General features: G+C 41.5%; 1 protein-coding gene across 1 annotated transcript; it reads right to left on the bottom strand.

Moving 5' to 3' along the window:
- Positions 1-14,972: 14,972 nt before the first annotated feature.
- On the bottom strand, positions 14,973-17,336 carry LOC147132770 (uncharacterized). The gene is made up of 2 exons (XM_086013157.1): positions 16,098-17,336; positions 14,973-15,116 (listed from the first exon to the last, which is right to left on the bottom strand). The coding sequence occupies exons 1-2, from the start codon at positions 17,334-17,336 to the stop codon at positions 14,973-14,975; spliced, it is 1,383 nt and encodes a 460-aa protein (XP_085869283.1).
- Between the last annotated feature and the right edge of the window lie 893 nt (positions 17,337-18,229).

Below are 18,229 nucleotides of genomic sequence, written 5' to 3' on the forward strand. Positions count from 1 at the left end.
TGTCAGACTCTTTAACAAGAACATTGTGTAGTCTCTACAAACTGGCGGACATTAGTGCAATTGTGCAGTCCTGCATCTGAGCTCATATCGTGCAATACCCAATACTCCCCACTACTGTAATACCGTGCAATACTCAACATTCCCCACTACTGTTAGTCTAGTTTTATTTTTATCCAATGCTCTTCCTTACATTTCACTACAGGACTGCAGCACTGTCACTTACTTAGAGTATTTTTTTCATCTGTATATGTACAGGCCGAAATGAGTGTTCCTCATACTTTTTATGTAGATGTAGGTTGGTGTGTATATGCATGTGTATATACACATGTTACTGCGTATATTTACATAGGTTTGATCCTAAATGTTTGCCGTCAATGTTATACATTAATGGCCACATTATGCCGCCGCCCCTTTGTGACCTATATCTTTGCTGCTGTAACAATGAAAATTTCCCCACTGTGGGATCAATAAAGGCATTCTTATCTTATCTTATCTTAAGCCATGAGTCCACAGATGACTATAAGTTATAATGTGAGGGGTTTAAATAGCCCAATTCAGAGATGGAAAGTACTATCACAGCTCAAACACTTTAGATGTCAAGTAGCCTTATTACAAGAAACACATTTATCAGATGACGAACACCAGAAATTAAAGAAATCCTGGGCCTATAAAGTGTATTATTCATCTCATAGCTCTGGAAAAAGAAGAGGCGTGGCAATATTGATACATCGCCAAGTTAATTTCATTGAAACATCCATATATAAAGATGAGGAGGGCAGATTTATAATGGTGAATGGGATACTAGATGGTATATTAAGTCTCCTTTGTGAATGTGTACGCCCCAAATGAGGATCGACAGGGATTTGTAAAATTGATATTTAACTGGATTGCAGAGCATAGTTCTGTTCTCTTGCTTTTGGGTGGAGATTTTCACTGTGTAATGTCACAACAAGATAGGAAACCAACATCCAAAACTGTCATACAATGGCATAAAATGGGTAAAACGATTAAACATCTTATCTCAGAAGCGGGTCTAGTGGATGTGTGGAGATTTAAATTTCCCAAAGAGAGAAATTTTACATTTTATTCCAATAGACATGCCTCATATACAAGGATTGACTTTTTTTTTTTTTTAACTTCTAAAGCTGTATTGTATTGAAGATGTAAGTATTATGCCCATCACTATTTCAGATCATGCTCCGGTGGAATATAGGCCTGACACCAACTCTAAAGCAATGGAGATTAAATGCCTCTCTCCTTAATGATCCGGCTTTTGTTATATTTATTAAATCCGAATTTAAGAATTATATGGATACCAATAATACTCCACGTACTTCTCCAATTGTGCTGTGGGACTGTGCAAAAGTGTGTTTAAGGGGAAGAATAATTTCTTATGCAACTGCAAAAAAGCAACAAAAAATTTCAAAACAAATATGAGAGGACAAAATTAAGATGTTGGAACACAAACACAAACAAGGATTGTCACCTAATCTTTTAAAAGATCTTAGTATTGGTCGTAAGGAACTCTAGGAGCTGTTATCTGAAAAGGTTGAGGAAAGGCTCAGATTTACTAGGCAGCAGTATTATGAACGTGGGAATAGAGCGAGCAGACTTTTAGCTTTTAGGTTAAACAACAATCTAAAAGTGGGAACTAAAGTGGTGGTTAAGCCAGCGGAAATAGCTGAAGTATTCTATATCAAAACACTGATACCTGTTCCGATAACTCTAAAATTGCGCATTTTTACAGGACGTAAACGTAAACGAGTTATCTGAAACTGCTGCCATGGCTCTGGATGTACCAATCCTGGATTGGGAAATTAAACGGATGATCTCATCCTTTAAAAATAATAAATGCCCAGGACCAGATGGATTTATAAAGGAATTCTACAAGAATTCTTCAAGAAGAAATAACTCACCTTCTATTGAACGCTTACAATTATTCATCGGAAACTAAAACAATGGTGCCATCTTGGCCAGAAGCTACGATAGTTGTACTACACAAAGATGTCAAAGATCCTACTAACTGTGGCTCATACAGACCTTTGTCAATGTTGAATGGGGACGTTCGTATTTTGACAGTTAACAGTTAAACAATACAATAACTGAGATTATTCACCCAAAAACAATACAATAACAGAGATTATTCACCCCGATCAGACTGGATTTATTATAGGGAGACACTACGGTCATATTTTCAGGCGGTTATGAAGTATATTTTAAGATATATTAATACAGCCATAGCTATAATGCCCCTATATGTTAGGTTGGGTGTCCACTGATAGTGTAGTGGTACACACGCTCGAGTTGTGAGCGGGCAGCATGGGATCAATTCCCGCTCAGTGACAGTGTCTGTGTGTGCCCTGCGACTGGCTGGCGACCAGTTTGGGGTGTAGTCTGCCTTCGCCCGTTGACGGCTGGGATAGGCTCCAGCAACTCCCCGCGACCCTGTATAGGATAAGCGGTTTGGAAGATGACATGACATGACATGTTAGGTTGGGAGATATCGCCATCAAACCATTGGACTGCTCCTTGCTGAGGGGGAGACATCCTGCAGACATAGGGGGATCAATAGGTCACTGGTTCTTGGGGGTGAGCCAGGGGTGCTTTGAAATTGAACATGTGTGCAAACAGCCTTGGGACTTGCCTGGTCTAAACTGACCATCCTCAAGGGAATAAATCTTAGGGGGGTGCAATTTGAAGTAGACTTTGGGGCGCCTCTCGCCCTGTGGTCTTGAAGGTTTTTAGGCGGGAAATAGACAAAGGAATTAGCTATTCAAGTGCGCCCAATGCATATGTAATTATCAAGTTTGAATATTCATCCTGCTCCCTATAAGAAGGGAGACGTGAGAACGCACACGTGCGCGCCGCAGCAACTCGGAGAGCAACTTCTTTTGGCATCAGCTGTATTGGTCTCAATAAAATCTTGTTCCCAATCAACTGAATTGTCTGAGAAGTCTTTTCATCATCAACTCAGCCTGGCCTTGCGTCTGCTCCGGATAGACTGACCCTGCTCAACTAAAGAAAATACACTACAGAATTGGCGTCACGAACAGGATTCGTGCTCCGCTCGGGAGGCCGCGGCCCACTGAGACACAGACGTGCGACATCCAGCCGGCTGAAAATAAGGTGAGTCATTCTGCTCACTTTGGATGTTGTACTTCTGTGTCGAGCGGCTGCTTGTGGTCCCGGGGCAGTTAGGAGCCTGTGTGTGAGCGGGTCTAATGGCTGGTTGATCATGGAAATGTGCTCCCTGAGTTTTTATTTTTATAAATATAAATAATAAAAGGGGAAAAGCCCCACGTTAAATAAGAAACGAAATAATTGTAAGAATAATATAAATAGAGCAAACAAAAATAGGACATTAAACGGGGGAGAAATGTGCACAAGTGAAACGGGAAAAGACATATCTATATGAGAGTTGATGAGAAATGAGATGAAATGAAATGAGAAGTGTGATTGAAAAATGTTCTAAGAAATGAACATTGGAATGTTGTTGAAAATGTTCGGCAGGGTATGTGGACATTCTTGGATGATGTGAAGGTGTTCTGAGGAACATGAACATCTTGTATGTTGTTGGAAATGTCCTGCAGGGCACGTGGACATTTCGTATGAGGTGGAAAAATGTTCCAAGGAGAGAACATTTGAGATGAATGAGATTACGACATAGGAAGAATTTGACTACAGATCCTGACCAGGATGTCTATTTTAGCTTTGGTATGAATGGAAAGAGAAAAGAGATTAAGAGAACAGAGATGACGTCATGAAAAATTCGGATTAGTGCAGAATTGGAATGGAAATGGAAGCCAAACAGAGAGAGAATAGAGCGCGCTGCCACGTACAAGTTTGGGAACAGCACGGGCACAGAGCATAATTGAGGCACAAGGGGCACAACGGTAATAACGGCGAGGCCAGTAGTCGTTGATGGCTCTGTTGCTTTTAGACTGTGTCGTGTCCGAGCCGGTGCGATTCCGAGGCTAGGAGAAGCAGCCCGTTATCAATTGTGCCCTATTCAAAGCCGCATGAAATTTGACCCAGCAAGCGGACCATCAGTATTAGTTAATGGAGTAATCGCGGGGTCTGAGAAGAAATGGATGGATACGTGGAATTTGGGCCCAAATTAAGGGGTTAATAATGGTATACCAATAAATAGAATAAACTTATTTGGTGCGCACCACAGTAATATTTGGAAGCCTGCAGGAGTAATCTTAAAGAGGTAGAAAGCGCTATAAAGAATGTTAAAGTAATACAATGACAATGATAATAGTACCAATAATATGATAATAGTGATATGATGATAAGTATTGATAATACGTATTGTAGTTAGAAGCCAATCATTTAAAATGCAAACGTGCTGTTGCATAGAGCGAAAGCGGCATCGCGGTCCTAGGAGGCCGAGAACTATACAGTCTCGTCAAGATATTAAAATTGATATTCGTTTGGAAGACAACGCTAAACGATGATGCATGTGCGGTGATGTGTTAAGATATGTATCGTTCGATGTGTGTGAGCGTGTGCGTACGGTGCAATTCGCTCGTGGGTGTATGGGTGTGTGCGCGTGTGTCTGTCTGTGCGTAAGGAGCAAGTGGCCGTTTAAGTGAAATGTGTTTAAAATAGAGCGTGTTGAGGTGGAAGAGAAAGCTAGTAGTGAGAGAATGTTCGTAGAGATTGATTAAATGTTATACGTGGTTTGTAGTGAGGTGTGCAAGACAGTGCTGAATTTAACGAAGTGGAACTAAACTATAGGTTAGGGCTGGCGAGATGATCTGTGTCGCCCTGGTATGTGGGGCTAGGAACAATGCTAAGTCTTTAAAGCTGTATTAAATGAGATAAGAGTTGTGAGTGCCTATATGAAAGCTGTGGCTTGCGAGCTGAGACCCGCGACCCATGTGGGGGGGTGAGTGCGCTTATGCCCGTCTCCGAGTGCACGCTGGCGACCGAGCAGTGAATTGCTTCCTTGCGAGGCCATGTGTCGTGACCAGAGGGGATACGGTCAACTGACGTGTTCGTTGCAGGGGTGCACACCTGCGGCGAAACCATGTTGGCTCCCCTTTTTGGGAGGACAGAGTGACTGAGCGAGGTAGAGCATCTCAGCTACGGTGGCAGAGGCGGCGCTGGGAGTATGTTGCGCGGGGTGGGCTCGCGTCTCCCTGTGGGAAGGGGGGAGCAGTCAGGCTGTTGTTGGAAGCAATGTGTGAGTGAATGAATGAGATTTTATAATCTGCATTTATATGAAACTACTGCAAGGCAGTATTGATAAGTATAGAATACATACGTTAAGTAAAATCATGTGGATAAGGAGTTTAGAGTACTGGAATTCAAATGTTTTAACCCTGGTGCTCCTCACTTACAGATACAAGGGGGTAGTGCACAGTGCATGTGACTAAGTCAGCTCTGGGCTGGCTATGCGGAAATGCCTGATGAGAATAGGCACAGACTAATGAGAATAGACACAGACTAATAGTAACAATTTGAATTTAGATGGTGCAGCAGTAGAGATAATGGATAGATTTTGAAATATAAGCATGTGCCTTTGATGAGGAAGTGATTGAATTTGCAATGTTGGATTTTTCTCAACTGACTCCATTTCTCGTTGCATGAGAAGCCAAGAATTGTGGACAACATTTCCAACAGGACGGAGACACGCATCGAGTCTACAACCATCCGGGAGAAAGCGCCTTGAAACAGGGCGTCCCCATAATCAAGGCCAGCGTGGGTTTCGTCGACAGACTCCTTTTTACAAAATAGGCCCACAAACTGCTTACAGAACTGTGACATGCAATTAGTATTAATGATCTTGGCTTCAGACTGATTGAGATAAACTTATCAATTGTTTTTAGATGACTCTATTTTAACCAAATATTATTCCAAGCATTCATAGAAATTATTTAAGGCTACATCGTGATCAGGGGAACTGTTTTTCTACTGAAAGCAAACAAAGAGTAACAGAAATAATAATAATAATAACGGTAACTGACAGTGGAGGTCATTTGCAGGACATATGCGTATAAGATACCTAATGGTTTAATGCCAACTACTATTTAGAATTGGAGACATACATTTAATTTATGAGCAAGACAGTTACAACTAAACATTGGAAGAAATCTAAGAGATAAAGGTGGGTAGTGTGTCATAGTTTCACTAATCTGAGGTTGGCCAACTATGTTGTGCAGTTCTCTTGTTTGATGTAGTTCTATATTGTGCAACTACCCACTTTGTAATTAAGTTTGATTCAAGAGGAATTTATGTGGCATGTCCCACTAGACGAACAGACACTCTGTTGCCAAGTTTTTTGTGTCAGGAGGTCATAAACCAGTGGAGACTTCCTGATTTAATATCTTCAGATAGAAAGAGTTTGTGGATAAAACGGTCAAAATTATCCTACAAATTATTAGGGATTAAACAGCGATTAGGAGCAGTACATCACCCGTAAAACCAAGGTGTTCGTGAAAAATGAATGCGATTTTATGAAAAAAAAAAAGAATTGCTAAAGTTTGTCAGCATACAGGATTGAACTGGGCGGCGACGCTTCCACTCGCACCAAAGGTGTGCCGATCTAGTGAGGATACATAGGAACATTTCTACAGGTGTTGACAACAGGCAGAAGCAAGCTGAAACACAAGAGAGATGCGAGCCAGATGCCGATACACCTAAGGATTCCAGCGGGTGTGGTGGACTCCAGAAAGACCGTGGCCACGGCAGGTTCCCTTGAGTGAGCCTAAGATCCTTTTCTAGAACTGGAACTCGACCCGCCACCTGGGACCTAATGGGTGCTGGCAGTTCAACAGAAGGAGGACAACAGTGGTGAGACCTACTTCTTTGAAGTGAGAAGTGAATGACCGGATGTCATCGCATGTGAGTAAGTAAAACCGTGTGTGAAGTGTGAGCGAACAGTTTGATTGGGAATTAAAATGCCACTGGGTATTCGATTCCATGTAATAGAATGTAATATAGTGGGATTGGAAACAGCAGACTGTTGTGGATGTGAGAGCAAGAATTCTCTACCTGAAAATGTTGTGAAGTATCCGAATCTATATGAATAGCTTTATATTAGCCAACAGGTTAACCAAAAACCAAATTGGGAACTACACATTGCATAATCAGTTAAAAGTCTCAGAGTCAGAGTGCTCTGACCTGTGCACGGGGCCAGCTGGTGAGGATCGGCCCGTGGGCAGGGCCAGCCAGGGAGGAGATTGTGTTTGGGTTTTGGGGACAGTATAGATGTGAGGGCTGCAGGTTAAACCGCGCCCCTTTTCTGCCCTTGCCCGTCTCGGGTGAGAGCATTCGCGAGGATGGAAAAGCTGTCCAGATCTGCTTATTGTATGATTTAGGAACTTAGAGACGTTAAAGAAAATTGATGAGAAAATTCAATCGACTTGTGTGAGGCTTTATTTACATTGGATACCTTATTGAAAGATATACAAACACGCATTGAGTAAGTAATTGTTTTGTGGCTTGCTAATTGGGCATATGGACTCCAGACCTACAAAATATTCCAACAGTTAAAGTGAAAATTACAATAGAAAATTTGAATTGCTGTAGTACTGATAAGAAACTAGTTTTTAGAACACTCAAAGTGTTGATAAACTGGACCAAATTCTCTAAAATAGGTATAGGAAGTGAGAAAATATAACTGAGGGATATACTGCAGTCGAACGATTGGCAGTTATAGGATCAAATATAGGATCTTGATAAAATAAAATACTTAAACACATGGATAACTACTTACGGCTCTAATGATTAGTTAAATAAACAAAAAATAGCTGCGTTGCAGGAATTAAATGTTAAGAAAACCCGGAGGAGAAAACTCAAAAAAGATTAAGACAAAAGGTTGAGAAGGAAAAGAATACTGGATGAAAATAAGTTTAAAAGGTGGGTGAAAAGGAATGTGTTGAAGAATAAAGAAAGATGAGGGACATCAGGTTGATGTTGTGGTAAAGAAGGATATTGGGCAAGAGACTGACATCAGAAAGGAAATATGGAAAATCCAGTGAGACTATAAATCTGAATTAGTGATGTCAAGATTACGGCGTTAACAGGCAGTACTTAGATTTTGTAATTGATCGCGTCAAAATATTTGATGCATTTAACACATGCGTAGAATGAACACCGATACATAATCCCACTCAGAAGTGCACAGTGAGCAGTAGAGCGGACACGTGTCACCTGTGGGAGTATAGAGAAGCATTTTTGAAAGAAGATGGCAGCGTTAAATATCATAAAGGTGAATAAATTGGTTTGCCTCGGTGACTGAGGATGAGTAGAGAAGATGACTGTCTTGTTTTGTGTTCATAAAGCCAGATAAAGGAGGGACACATGAAGTGCTGATAGCACCTACAGCATAGCATAGCATAACATCAGACAGTCGCATTCGTGTGTATTTAGCGGGTCACTTGGAAAACAGAAACTCTGAGAATATTACAAATATGGACAGTACACACATACTTTATTTACACATTTGGTTGCAGATTTTTCTGTCACTGTTCTGAAACTCTTAGCGTTTTTGTTTTTGTGGTGAATGTGAGGTGCTGTCACTACAGAAGGAGTGTTGATGGCTGCAATCTGGAAATTTTAATTTTCATTGCATGAAGATTTGTTGTTGTGGTGAAGAGATGCATTGCATAAGAACAGTATGTTGAATGTATATATCTGTCTTTTGTCTCTCCATTCCAACAGCGGTTTGCAGAGAGATGTGGAATATTTTGGAGATGGTACGAATTGCAATTAATTACGATAAATTATTTTGGGCTGTGATTGACTCAATTGGAATTTTTAATTGTTTGACAGACCTAGTTTAAAAAATATATACAATATATACAAATTGTAAAAATGACTGCATGTGTTAGTGGCATAAAATAAGAAATAAAACAAAAAACTGAAAATATCTTAAATAAGTAATTTAATGAATCAGACGTTTTTGTGGAATGTTGTAAGGTTTGGTGATGAGCATGGGACTAGACTTGTCATTTATAGCAAGCCCTTATCTAGGTGATGGATTGTAAAGGTCAGTTTGTGACCTCGGAGTTTAGTACGGACCAGGCACGGAGAGCCCTGAGGGAACACATTTGCAGAGAATGTTCCTCAGTTAGGAGTTATAGGACAGGAACATGTGTTGGCGATGGAAGATAACACATTTAGACAAAGCCTCATTAGGAGACATGCAACAAAGTCTCAAAGTTGGACAAGAACTTTAGGCGGAATAAATAAGGCGCAGCATCAAAAGATATCTAAGCGTGACGAACCAATGAACTTATTCTATTGAATAATACACGACTAACTAAAATAAAGTAAAATAAACTATAAAAAGGGGCTGATATTTTGAATCATGGTCTACCACATACTTCATTGGGGGGAGCAGTGGTACTAAACGTCAATATTATACAACTTATGGTTTTTAATTTTAATTAAAAGAGGATCGATGATTATTTCTAACCGATGTTTCCTATGAACGGCACTTTACAGGGAACTTCCAAGCAGCACATTTTTACATTTTCTTCATGTTACTTAATTTTTATTGCATAATCTTTTGTCCGATTAGTTAGATGGCTCCTGGTCATTATTCAAAGATCTCAAGGTGGGGTTGATATCAATAATTGTGTTTATAAGATCTTGAGTGTTTACAGAAGCAGCTGCCCGGACTGGCTGCTGGTGGTGAGACATGGGTCCAGGCCTGAGAAAAAACTGATGGACGGCATGAGCCTGGGGTGTGATGACGTGTGGTCATGATCAGCTGTGACAGCTTTCCTTCCTGCTTGCTAATGGTGCCGAAGATCCTGGACTGCGAACCTCCCATGGATCCCAGTCTACATCTCTAAAATTGCATAAGTATTTGGACAGATATGACACCCCCAGGGTTATTTATAGAATTGGTTTGCTTGGCACACTGTCAGCTGAAGATAAAACTGAACTTATGAAAGACCCTGCACTCATGGCAGGGTGCGAGAGTTACTTTGTCAGGCGTCTCACCATTTGAACATTTTTGTTGACAGACAAAGGACATGCTGGAGATAAAGGACATGCAAGGACAAGTTTTGAAGTTACAATTGGCACAGGCCTAACAAGCGGCCATTGACAACATACAAGAAGGGAAAAAGAATAAGAAATTGGAAGCAGAAAATCAAATGTGGATGGCGCAGGTATTGACGAGAGGATGAGGCAGGAGTTGTGAAAGGGGGGTACACTAATGGAGACAGGGGAAGCGCTTGCCAACCTCCACCGAGTCAAGCATGATGGACACTGGAACTGTCAATGTATTGCCCCCCCACAGATGCAACAGCACCTCCAGTGGAACCTGGAGGGACCCAACTCAATGAGGAGGCTATGGAACTACACGCGGCAGAGGTGGATGCAGTCCATGGAGGGGAGACGACCACCTTAATGGGCTTTGCAGGGGTGCCCATGAGTCTGCCGATTTCGATACCATTAAAGACAGAAATTGATGGACATACACATAAGCACTAATGTGTCCTGAGAAGAAGGGGGAGCTCCAGTGAAGCTGATTGGCAGAGATCATATTATCAGTACCGGGGCTAACGTCATTTGCAGCCGAGAGACTGACAATACAGTTCCCAGAGGGGACCGTGATGGACTATGGACAGAAATTGTCCGTCAGATGTAACTGCGTAACATGAACTATGTTTATTGAGCCTGACTTCAAACAGAAACAAAAGGCGGGAGGAGGCGTCTACTTGGCCTTCCTGAGGTGGGAGCCCTGGATTGATTCTCATGCCTCTCCAGCCCTCCGGTCGATCCCCCCATCTCACACTGCTATGACAGAAATGATAATCTGGTCTACAGAGAAGTATCTGAGACAGTATAGTGATACTACGTGTCACAGACTCATCCTGAATTGGTTTTAGGGTAGTGTAAATAAAAAACAAATAAATAAGATATATTATAATAACAAAAGATAGAAAATTTGAGCGGTGAATTGGAGAAAATATAAAGGCTCTTGTTTTGAATATGATCCAGTAAAATCAGTAGTGACGTTGATCAGAAAGTGATTGGCTACATGATTCATTTAGTGTTGCTGGCGGAAAAGAAACTAGTGATAGACAGATACTTATGACTAGAAATAAGCATTTTCATACTGGTAATAAAGAGAACATACAGTCGTCTGTGATAACTTCAAATAGCGTAATGGAGTGTTTTCAGAAAATTTTGAAATATTAATGACGGGGGAAGAGGCTAGGCAATGGGGCTTGTGTGTAGCCTTGAATTTGACGGGAGATGCCTGTTATACTTTGATACCTGACAATTCTGATAATATCACTAGCGTCGTGGATGAGTTGCGTGTTCTTAGGGATTCCTTTGGCCCCTCGGAGAAGTCCGGGTGGTCAGCGACAATTTGGTTGCAAGACAAGTTGGGTCCCGTGGGAGCGATTATAGTTCAACTCTTAGTGGCGCTACTCTTGACTTTATGCGTGTTGTTTTGCTTCTGTACAGTGTTGCTGACATTTGCGAAAGCTATGATTCTAAGATGGGTCGGTGTGGTGCTGCCAGGGGACCAAACTCAGATGCCTTTGATGACTGTTAGAAGTGAGGGGGACCCAGAGAATATGGTGGAGACTTCTTTTGCTGATAAGTATTCTCATTGATTAGCTAGTGTGGTTTTTTTTGTCATTTTTGTGTGCCTTTACTGTCATGTTTGTTATTTTGGGTTATTTGGTGTTATTTGTCATGCAGTGTTTCCCATCTGAGTCAGTCATGTCCAGTCTATGGTTAGAGGCGAGGTGCAAGGGTTTTTACGATTCCTGATTGAGCTATTGCATTTGTTGTGTTATTATGACCTATTTATTTATTGACTGCTTGAGGGTCATTTCGTCTTATTTTGATCTCATACCTTACTCTGAACGTGCCTGCCTTTGCCCAGTGTGATGATGTTTACATGAAATGTGTGTTATTCTGTGTGTGCTGTCATTAACTTCTACTGGCAGATGTTTTATTTTTGTAGAACATGTGGAGCTGCTCGGATTTCCGCATATGATTCGATGGACGATGTTGGACTAATGAGGGGACTGTGAAATATGGACAGCGGGCCCTGGACAGTTTCACCCTGTTCGAGGATGCGCTGCTTTGGCAGTGTTTTGGACTCTGCGTCGCACGCACACACTGGGGGCAACACTGGAGAGGACATGGTTTACTGTGTTTTGTTTTGATTAGCATATAGCATGAATGTTTTGTTCCATTTATAAATAGGTGATTTTAGGCGATTTTGGTGGTTAGATTTTATGCTTACCTTTAGTTATTGCTTTGAATGTTTTGATTTATATGCTGTTTTGACTTTGTAACAGTGGACCTTTGTTCTGATTGGCTTGTGAACAAAAGGCTCACTGATGGGTTTAGGATGAATCTCTTTCTTTTTTCTCTTTTGTTACACAAACGAGTTTTTTCTCGATTCGATTTTCGGCGAATCCTTGATTCTCCTTATAAGAAGGGAGACGTGAGAACGCACACGCGCGCGCCGCAGCAACTCGGAGAGCAACTTCTTTTGGCATCAGCTGTATTGGTCTCAATAAAATCTTGTTCCCAATCAACTGAATTGTTGGAGAAGTCTTTTCATCATCAACTCAGCCAGGCCTTGCGTCTGCTCCGGACAGACTGACCCTGCTCAACTAAAGAAAATACACTACAGTTACTTAATGTGTTATCATACCAAAAATAGAGTAAAGTTACGACAAGTGTTGTCATTGGATGCCCGTAAGGCATTTGACTGAGTATCATGGAAATATTTAATGCAAACGTTAAGAAAATTTAAATTTGGTCCTAAATTTATCAACTGGGTTGAAAAGATTTAATCTTCCCCACAGGCAGCTGTTACAGTCAATGGATGTTAAGGTTTAACACTAGAAGACCCAGAAGCCGGTCACTTATCACTTGTACCTACAGTGCCCTAAGAGCGGTCAGTTTTACACCAAGCTTTTAGCTAATATCCCACATCAAGGTGTGAACAGGTGCTTTTGTTGTGGAAACAAGGCAATTACTGGCACACGGAGGAGGTGGGGGGGTTACGCCAGCCCATTTGGAGTAAAGTTTAGTTGCGCAGTCGCTTTGTCTTTGAATGAATTACTACATGAATTGCCACTGAGAAACTTAGATGAAATCAAAACGTTTTTTCTGTTCTTGTTTATATTTATTGATTAGCTAAAATAGTGTGTAACTGTCTGACGGATACAGTATATACAAAGAAATTGAATTTGAAGTCAATCCAATCACAATTTTGTTTCTTTTTAGGAATACAGCAAGAACAAAATTACAAGTACCAGAATCCTATCAATTATACAAAATATACTACATGTATAAAAAATAGTACTGTCAGGCTCATCAGATAGACATTTATGATAACCACACAAAATAAGGAGGTGAAGACACTCTCTTTGAATTTTAAAGCTTGCAAAGAGAACGGAGAAGAAGCTGTAATTCTTCCATCAATGCTAATCAATCAATACTAAACCTAGTAATAACAGGCCATTACTTCCCACTAAATTCAGAGGACAGTCTGGCACCATTAGCGCAGGTAATCTGCAAGTTTGACCTAGTGGATCTGTTATCCACACAGGTTTTGTTACAGGAAACACAGAGAACTGACCTTGGGCCATTCTGACAAACACGTTTGCTCCAGATAAACTGGACCCGGTAATGTCATCTCTGCATACAGTTTTACAAGCTCCTTTGTCACATAGAAATATTATCGATTTGCCATTAACCATTAGCTAAATCTTTGGTTTCATTACATCAATGGCCAATATTTCTTGCAGATTCAATTCTACATTTTCTCCTGTCACTACATTTTCCTCATGTGATGCAGACTATTGGGAAGAGGGCTGGCCTAGGCATGCTGAATTTAGAAATTTGAAATCGCCTGACATTTTTAAAACAGTCACATGATATGTGACCTTTTTTCACCGCAGCACCAGTTACTTCACTAGTGTTGGCGCCACGTTTTTTGTCAATCATATTACCTTTGCCAATCATATTACCTTTTTCTAAGGCAAAAGCACCTGCCTTCTTTTTTTTTTTTTTACTTTGCAGCACTCTTTCTGCATTCAGATGCCTGCATGCCTGATTTACATATTGCTCAAGTGGCTTTATCAACCCAATGTTTATCTACCCACTGCTTTATAGCATTAGATGAATAAGCATGCAGGGCATTTTTTTTTTTTTAGTTGTTTCTGATAAATTCTCTGAGGGTCATTATCCTCGGGAATGCCACCATTTGCTTTGAAACACGCTGTTATACTAATTCTGTAGTCTTCAAATAACAAATTTTCCTTTTTTTTTTCCATTTGGGCTATTATCATCCAAAACTCAGTATACACGTAACCATCTTTATGCATTTTTTAATTTTTTTTTTTCATATTTACACCTTGCTTTAATTTTATCCTACAGGTTGATTATTTTCTATTTATTTATTTATTTATTTATTTATTTATTTATTTATTTATTTATTTTTTAAGATGGCCAGCAAAGTTGTATTTTGTTATCCATCGATTTAGGTCTTTTATATTTTTGAAGAACATTAACTCTCTACAAATGTCCAATCTTTGCATGTTAATCCCTGTTTTGGATCCTTTAAGTCAATATTTTTACTGTTTGTTGCGCCCATGTTGGAGTCAGTGGGTCACCTAGAGTGACTGTACTGACTTTTCCCTTGAACACTGTGGCAATTACTTTCTGTCTGAGGTAATTCTCAAGCTTCTACCACAAGTGGCGGAGAATTCTTGCCTCTGACAGTTGCCGCTCCAAAATTCAGTTCAGAATGAGACAGTCAACCTCCACTCACACCTGTACACATTCACTCCTTTTTATGCGTACGGGGCCCGTTGCCCTTTCCTGTTTATAGACTACTCGGTCTACTCGATAGGGACTAGTACTTTCGAGGTTTGTTTCATGGCTTTACAGGTTACTTCTATCTCATAAGTGCGACACACTCAAACCAAGCCTATCCATGAGTATCCTACTCACCAGAGATGCCTTCACTCCTTCGGTATCCCGTCAACCCTCAGTTCCCAGACACAGAGCCGAGACCCAGTCCCGGAAAAGGGTCTCAATGCCATGGCCACGGTCTTTACCTGGATCTCGACTCCGCTCCCGGAAGCCTCAGGTATCTTGGGATCCGGCTCGAAGGACCAATTTAAATGTCAGGTTCATCAGATAGACATTTATGAAAACCACACAAAATAAGGAGATGAAGACACTCAATTTGAATTTTAAAGTTTGCAAGGAGAATGGAGGAGAACTGTACAATACAATTCTTACAGGCGTTCTAAAAAAGTCTCCGTCTCCCTTCTTTTTATTCTCACATCCCTACATACATGGGTGTTCCAACTCTAAAGGATGGAGTGAGCAAAAGGGCAGTTGAAACGTCTTGTACTTGTCTATGTGTCTGCATGTAGGTGGAAAATTACTCAATACATGTCTGGTAAGACATGTTAACATTTCCCATTAGAGAAATCAGAATGTAGCAAGATATTCAGCAATCACCTTTATATTACCAAATTTTAGCTTGACTTCTCCTGACCTCCTCGCGGTTAGTTTATGAAAGCATCATGAGCAGCAAATGTATGATTTATCAAACAAAGGCCCAAAATCCTTAACTTCCACCCTAGGTTGCTAAGCTGTCTTGAATGCACCCTCCTACCCAAGGTGATATTTCTTTTTTTGTTAATGGATGGACAGCCATCGTGTCCAACATTTCCCCCCCTGAAAATCCTACATTTGCCCCATAAAATATAATCAAAAAGAACCTCCCAAAAGTGTTATTCCATCAAATCCTAAATACGGCAACAAAAGCAGGACCGCATAGTCGTAGCCGTAACCGTAATCATAACCGGAATTGTAAACGCGCCCATAGGCACATGGCGGCTATATGGAAACCTTAATTATTCCCGTCGACATGTGGAGGCTCAAGGAAAAGACTACCAATGGCTGTTACATAATCACGTTCATCGTGTCAGCCATAAAGCAGAGGGTAAATTTCATGAATTTTGAGTTTGTAGGGGCGATAGCAGACGAGACGAGTCGGAGAACCAATGCGCGAAAGCAGGGAATACAACAACACCCTCACAAATAATAATAATTGCAACCACAGTTATAGAAACCAGGATAGAGAAGACCACGTGCTTATATTTGTCAAACATTTTTTCCCACCACTCGGCCCAGTCGGAGGTGGACACGCCCGAGTACTCCTTCATCTTTTGGTTCAGGGTGCACAGGCCCTCAATGGCCCTCGTGAGTGACCCATCCAGGGCTGTGTTGTTAGGAATGAACGTACAACACTGGTCAGCAAACATTGCGCAAACACCACCTCTGTCAGCCAGGAGCATGTCGACCGCAGTGCGGTTCTGGAATGCCATGAGTGATGTAGCAGCCAATTGCTCTTTTACGGCAATGAGGCCCGCTTTTGTGTAACTACCCAGTTTCTGTATGTTGTAATGGATGTAGTCGATTCGATCTACAAATTTATTAGGTGTGATCCACTCAAAGATGGATTCCCACCCCGCTGCAATCTGGTTGACCATCTTATACTTGTCTGGAACATCCCTCGGCACACCAATTGCATCAATGTAGGTCGGATCCCCATCCTTCCAAGAAGCACGTCGCCGTCTGGAGAGCAAGGAAGGAGAGTCGAGTGTGTAGGCAACCAGTTTGATATCCCTCTCTGAGGATGGAAAAATAGACACACGCATCAGCAATGACACGAGCGCACAGACGCCGGAGGTATTGCGTAGAGAGTCGTATAGTTTGTTACCACTACACCACCACCACACATCGCTCCATGGCAGCAGTGCCCCTGTCTGGTGCACAACAGCCTTGCACCACGTAGAATTTAGTACCCCCACTTTATCAGCGGTTCCTGTGAGATTAACACAAGTAAAATTAGCAACTGCAATATCAGTAGAAAAGATAGGCTTATCCTTTGTTGGTTTGGCAATAGAGTAGACAAAGTTCCAAGATGAGCAACCGGTGTTTGGAGTTACCTTAGTCATTACCTCCAGGAGACATTCCTGTGGAATGTATGCTGGAATTACCCTCAACAAATGTCTAGGACACATACATGTAACACATCTTAAATTAGCAGCCTGTGCCGCAGCCTCCATTAACAAAAGCCAGTTGTTACCTACTTGCGAAACACCAGTGAATGTCAAGAATGCCATCAACAGAAAATTTCTCAACTTTATCAAAATTCTAGAAGTTCGATTCACAGGGACTTGAACAGCATCTAAGGGGTCAGCAAGAACATATGACACACAAACAGTAATAGCATGGTAAGGGTCCGGTCCATGGATGTATGGGCTTAAATACAGCGTAATACAAGGGTCATCGCCATTTTTTATCATTGGTGCAACTCCAATTAGTGGTATTCATAGTCACTTGAATACCCATGATGACGTAAGTCACACTCAAACCAAGCCTATCGGTGAGTATCCTACTCACCAGAGATGTCTTCACTCCTTCGGTATCCCGTCAACCCTCAGTTCCCAGACGCAGAGCCGAGACCCAGTCCCGGAAAAGTGTCTCAATGCCGTGGCCACGGTCTTTACCTGGATCTCGACTCCGCTCCCGGAAGCCTCAGGTATCTTTGGATCCGGCTCGAAGGACCAATTTAAATGCCCCGGCCTTCCTGTGTGGAGTTTGCATGTACTCCCCGTGCCTGCGTGGGTTTTCTCTGGGTACTCAGGTTTCCTCCCACATTCCAAAAACATGCATGGTAAGTTGATTGGACTCTCTAAATTGCCCCTAGGTGTGATTGTGAGTGCGGTTGTTTGTTTGTCTCTGTGTGCCCTGCGATTGGCTGGCACCCTATTCAGGGTGTCCCCCGCCTACTGCCTGAAGACAGCTGGGATAGGTTCCAGCCCGCCCCACGACCCTTGTGAGGATAAGTGGTATCGATAATGGATGGGTGGATGTGTGGTAAGACATGTTGACATCTCCCATTAGAGAAATCAGAATGTAGCAAGATAGCAATCACCTTTATATTAGCAAATATTAGCTTAACTTCTCCTGAACTCCTCGCGGTTAGTTTATGAAAGCATCATGAGCAGCAGATGTATGATTTATCAAACGACAGTGATTCTTATATGAATAATTACTCCAACAAGTACAATATATGTAAAACACAATGTTGAGCAGATAGGTGTTGCTGTCATAGGTGTTCATTTGGTGTAGTCTCGTTTTGTGCATCTCTGCTCTTTTTGACGTTTGAGGTGTTCATTTGGTGTAGTCTCGTTTT

This window comes from Filicampus tigris, chromosome 17, assembly GCF_054856515.1.
Source record: "Filicampus tigris isolate MCC_2025a chromosome 17, RoL_Ftig_1.0, whole genome shotgun sequence".
NCBI classification, from domain to species: domain Eukaryota; kingdom Metazoa; phylum Chordata; class Actinopteri; order Syngnathiformes; family Syngnathidae; genus Filicampus; species Filicampus tigris.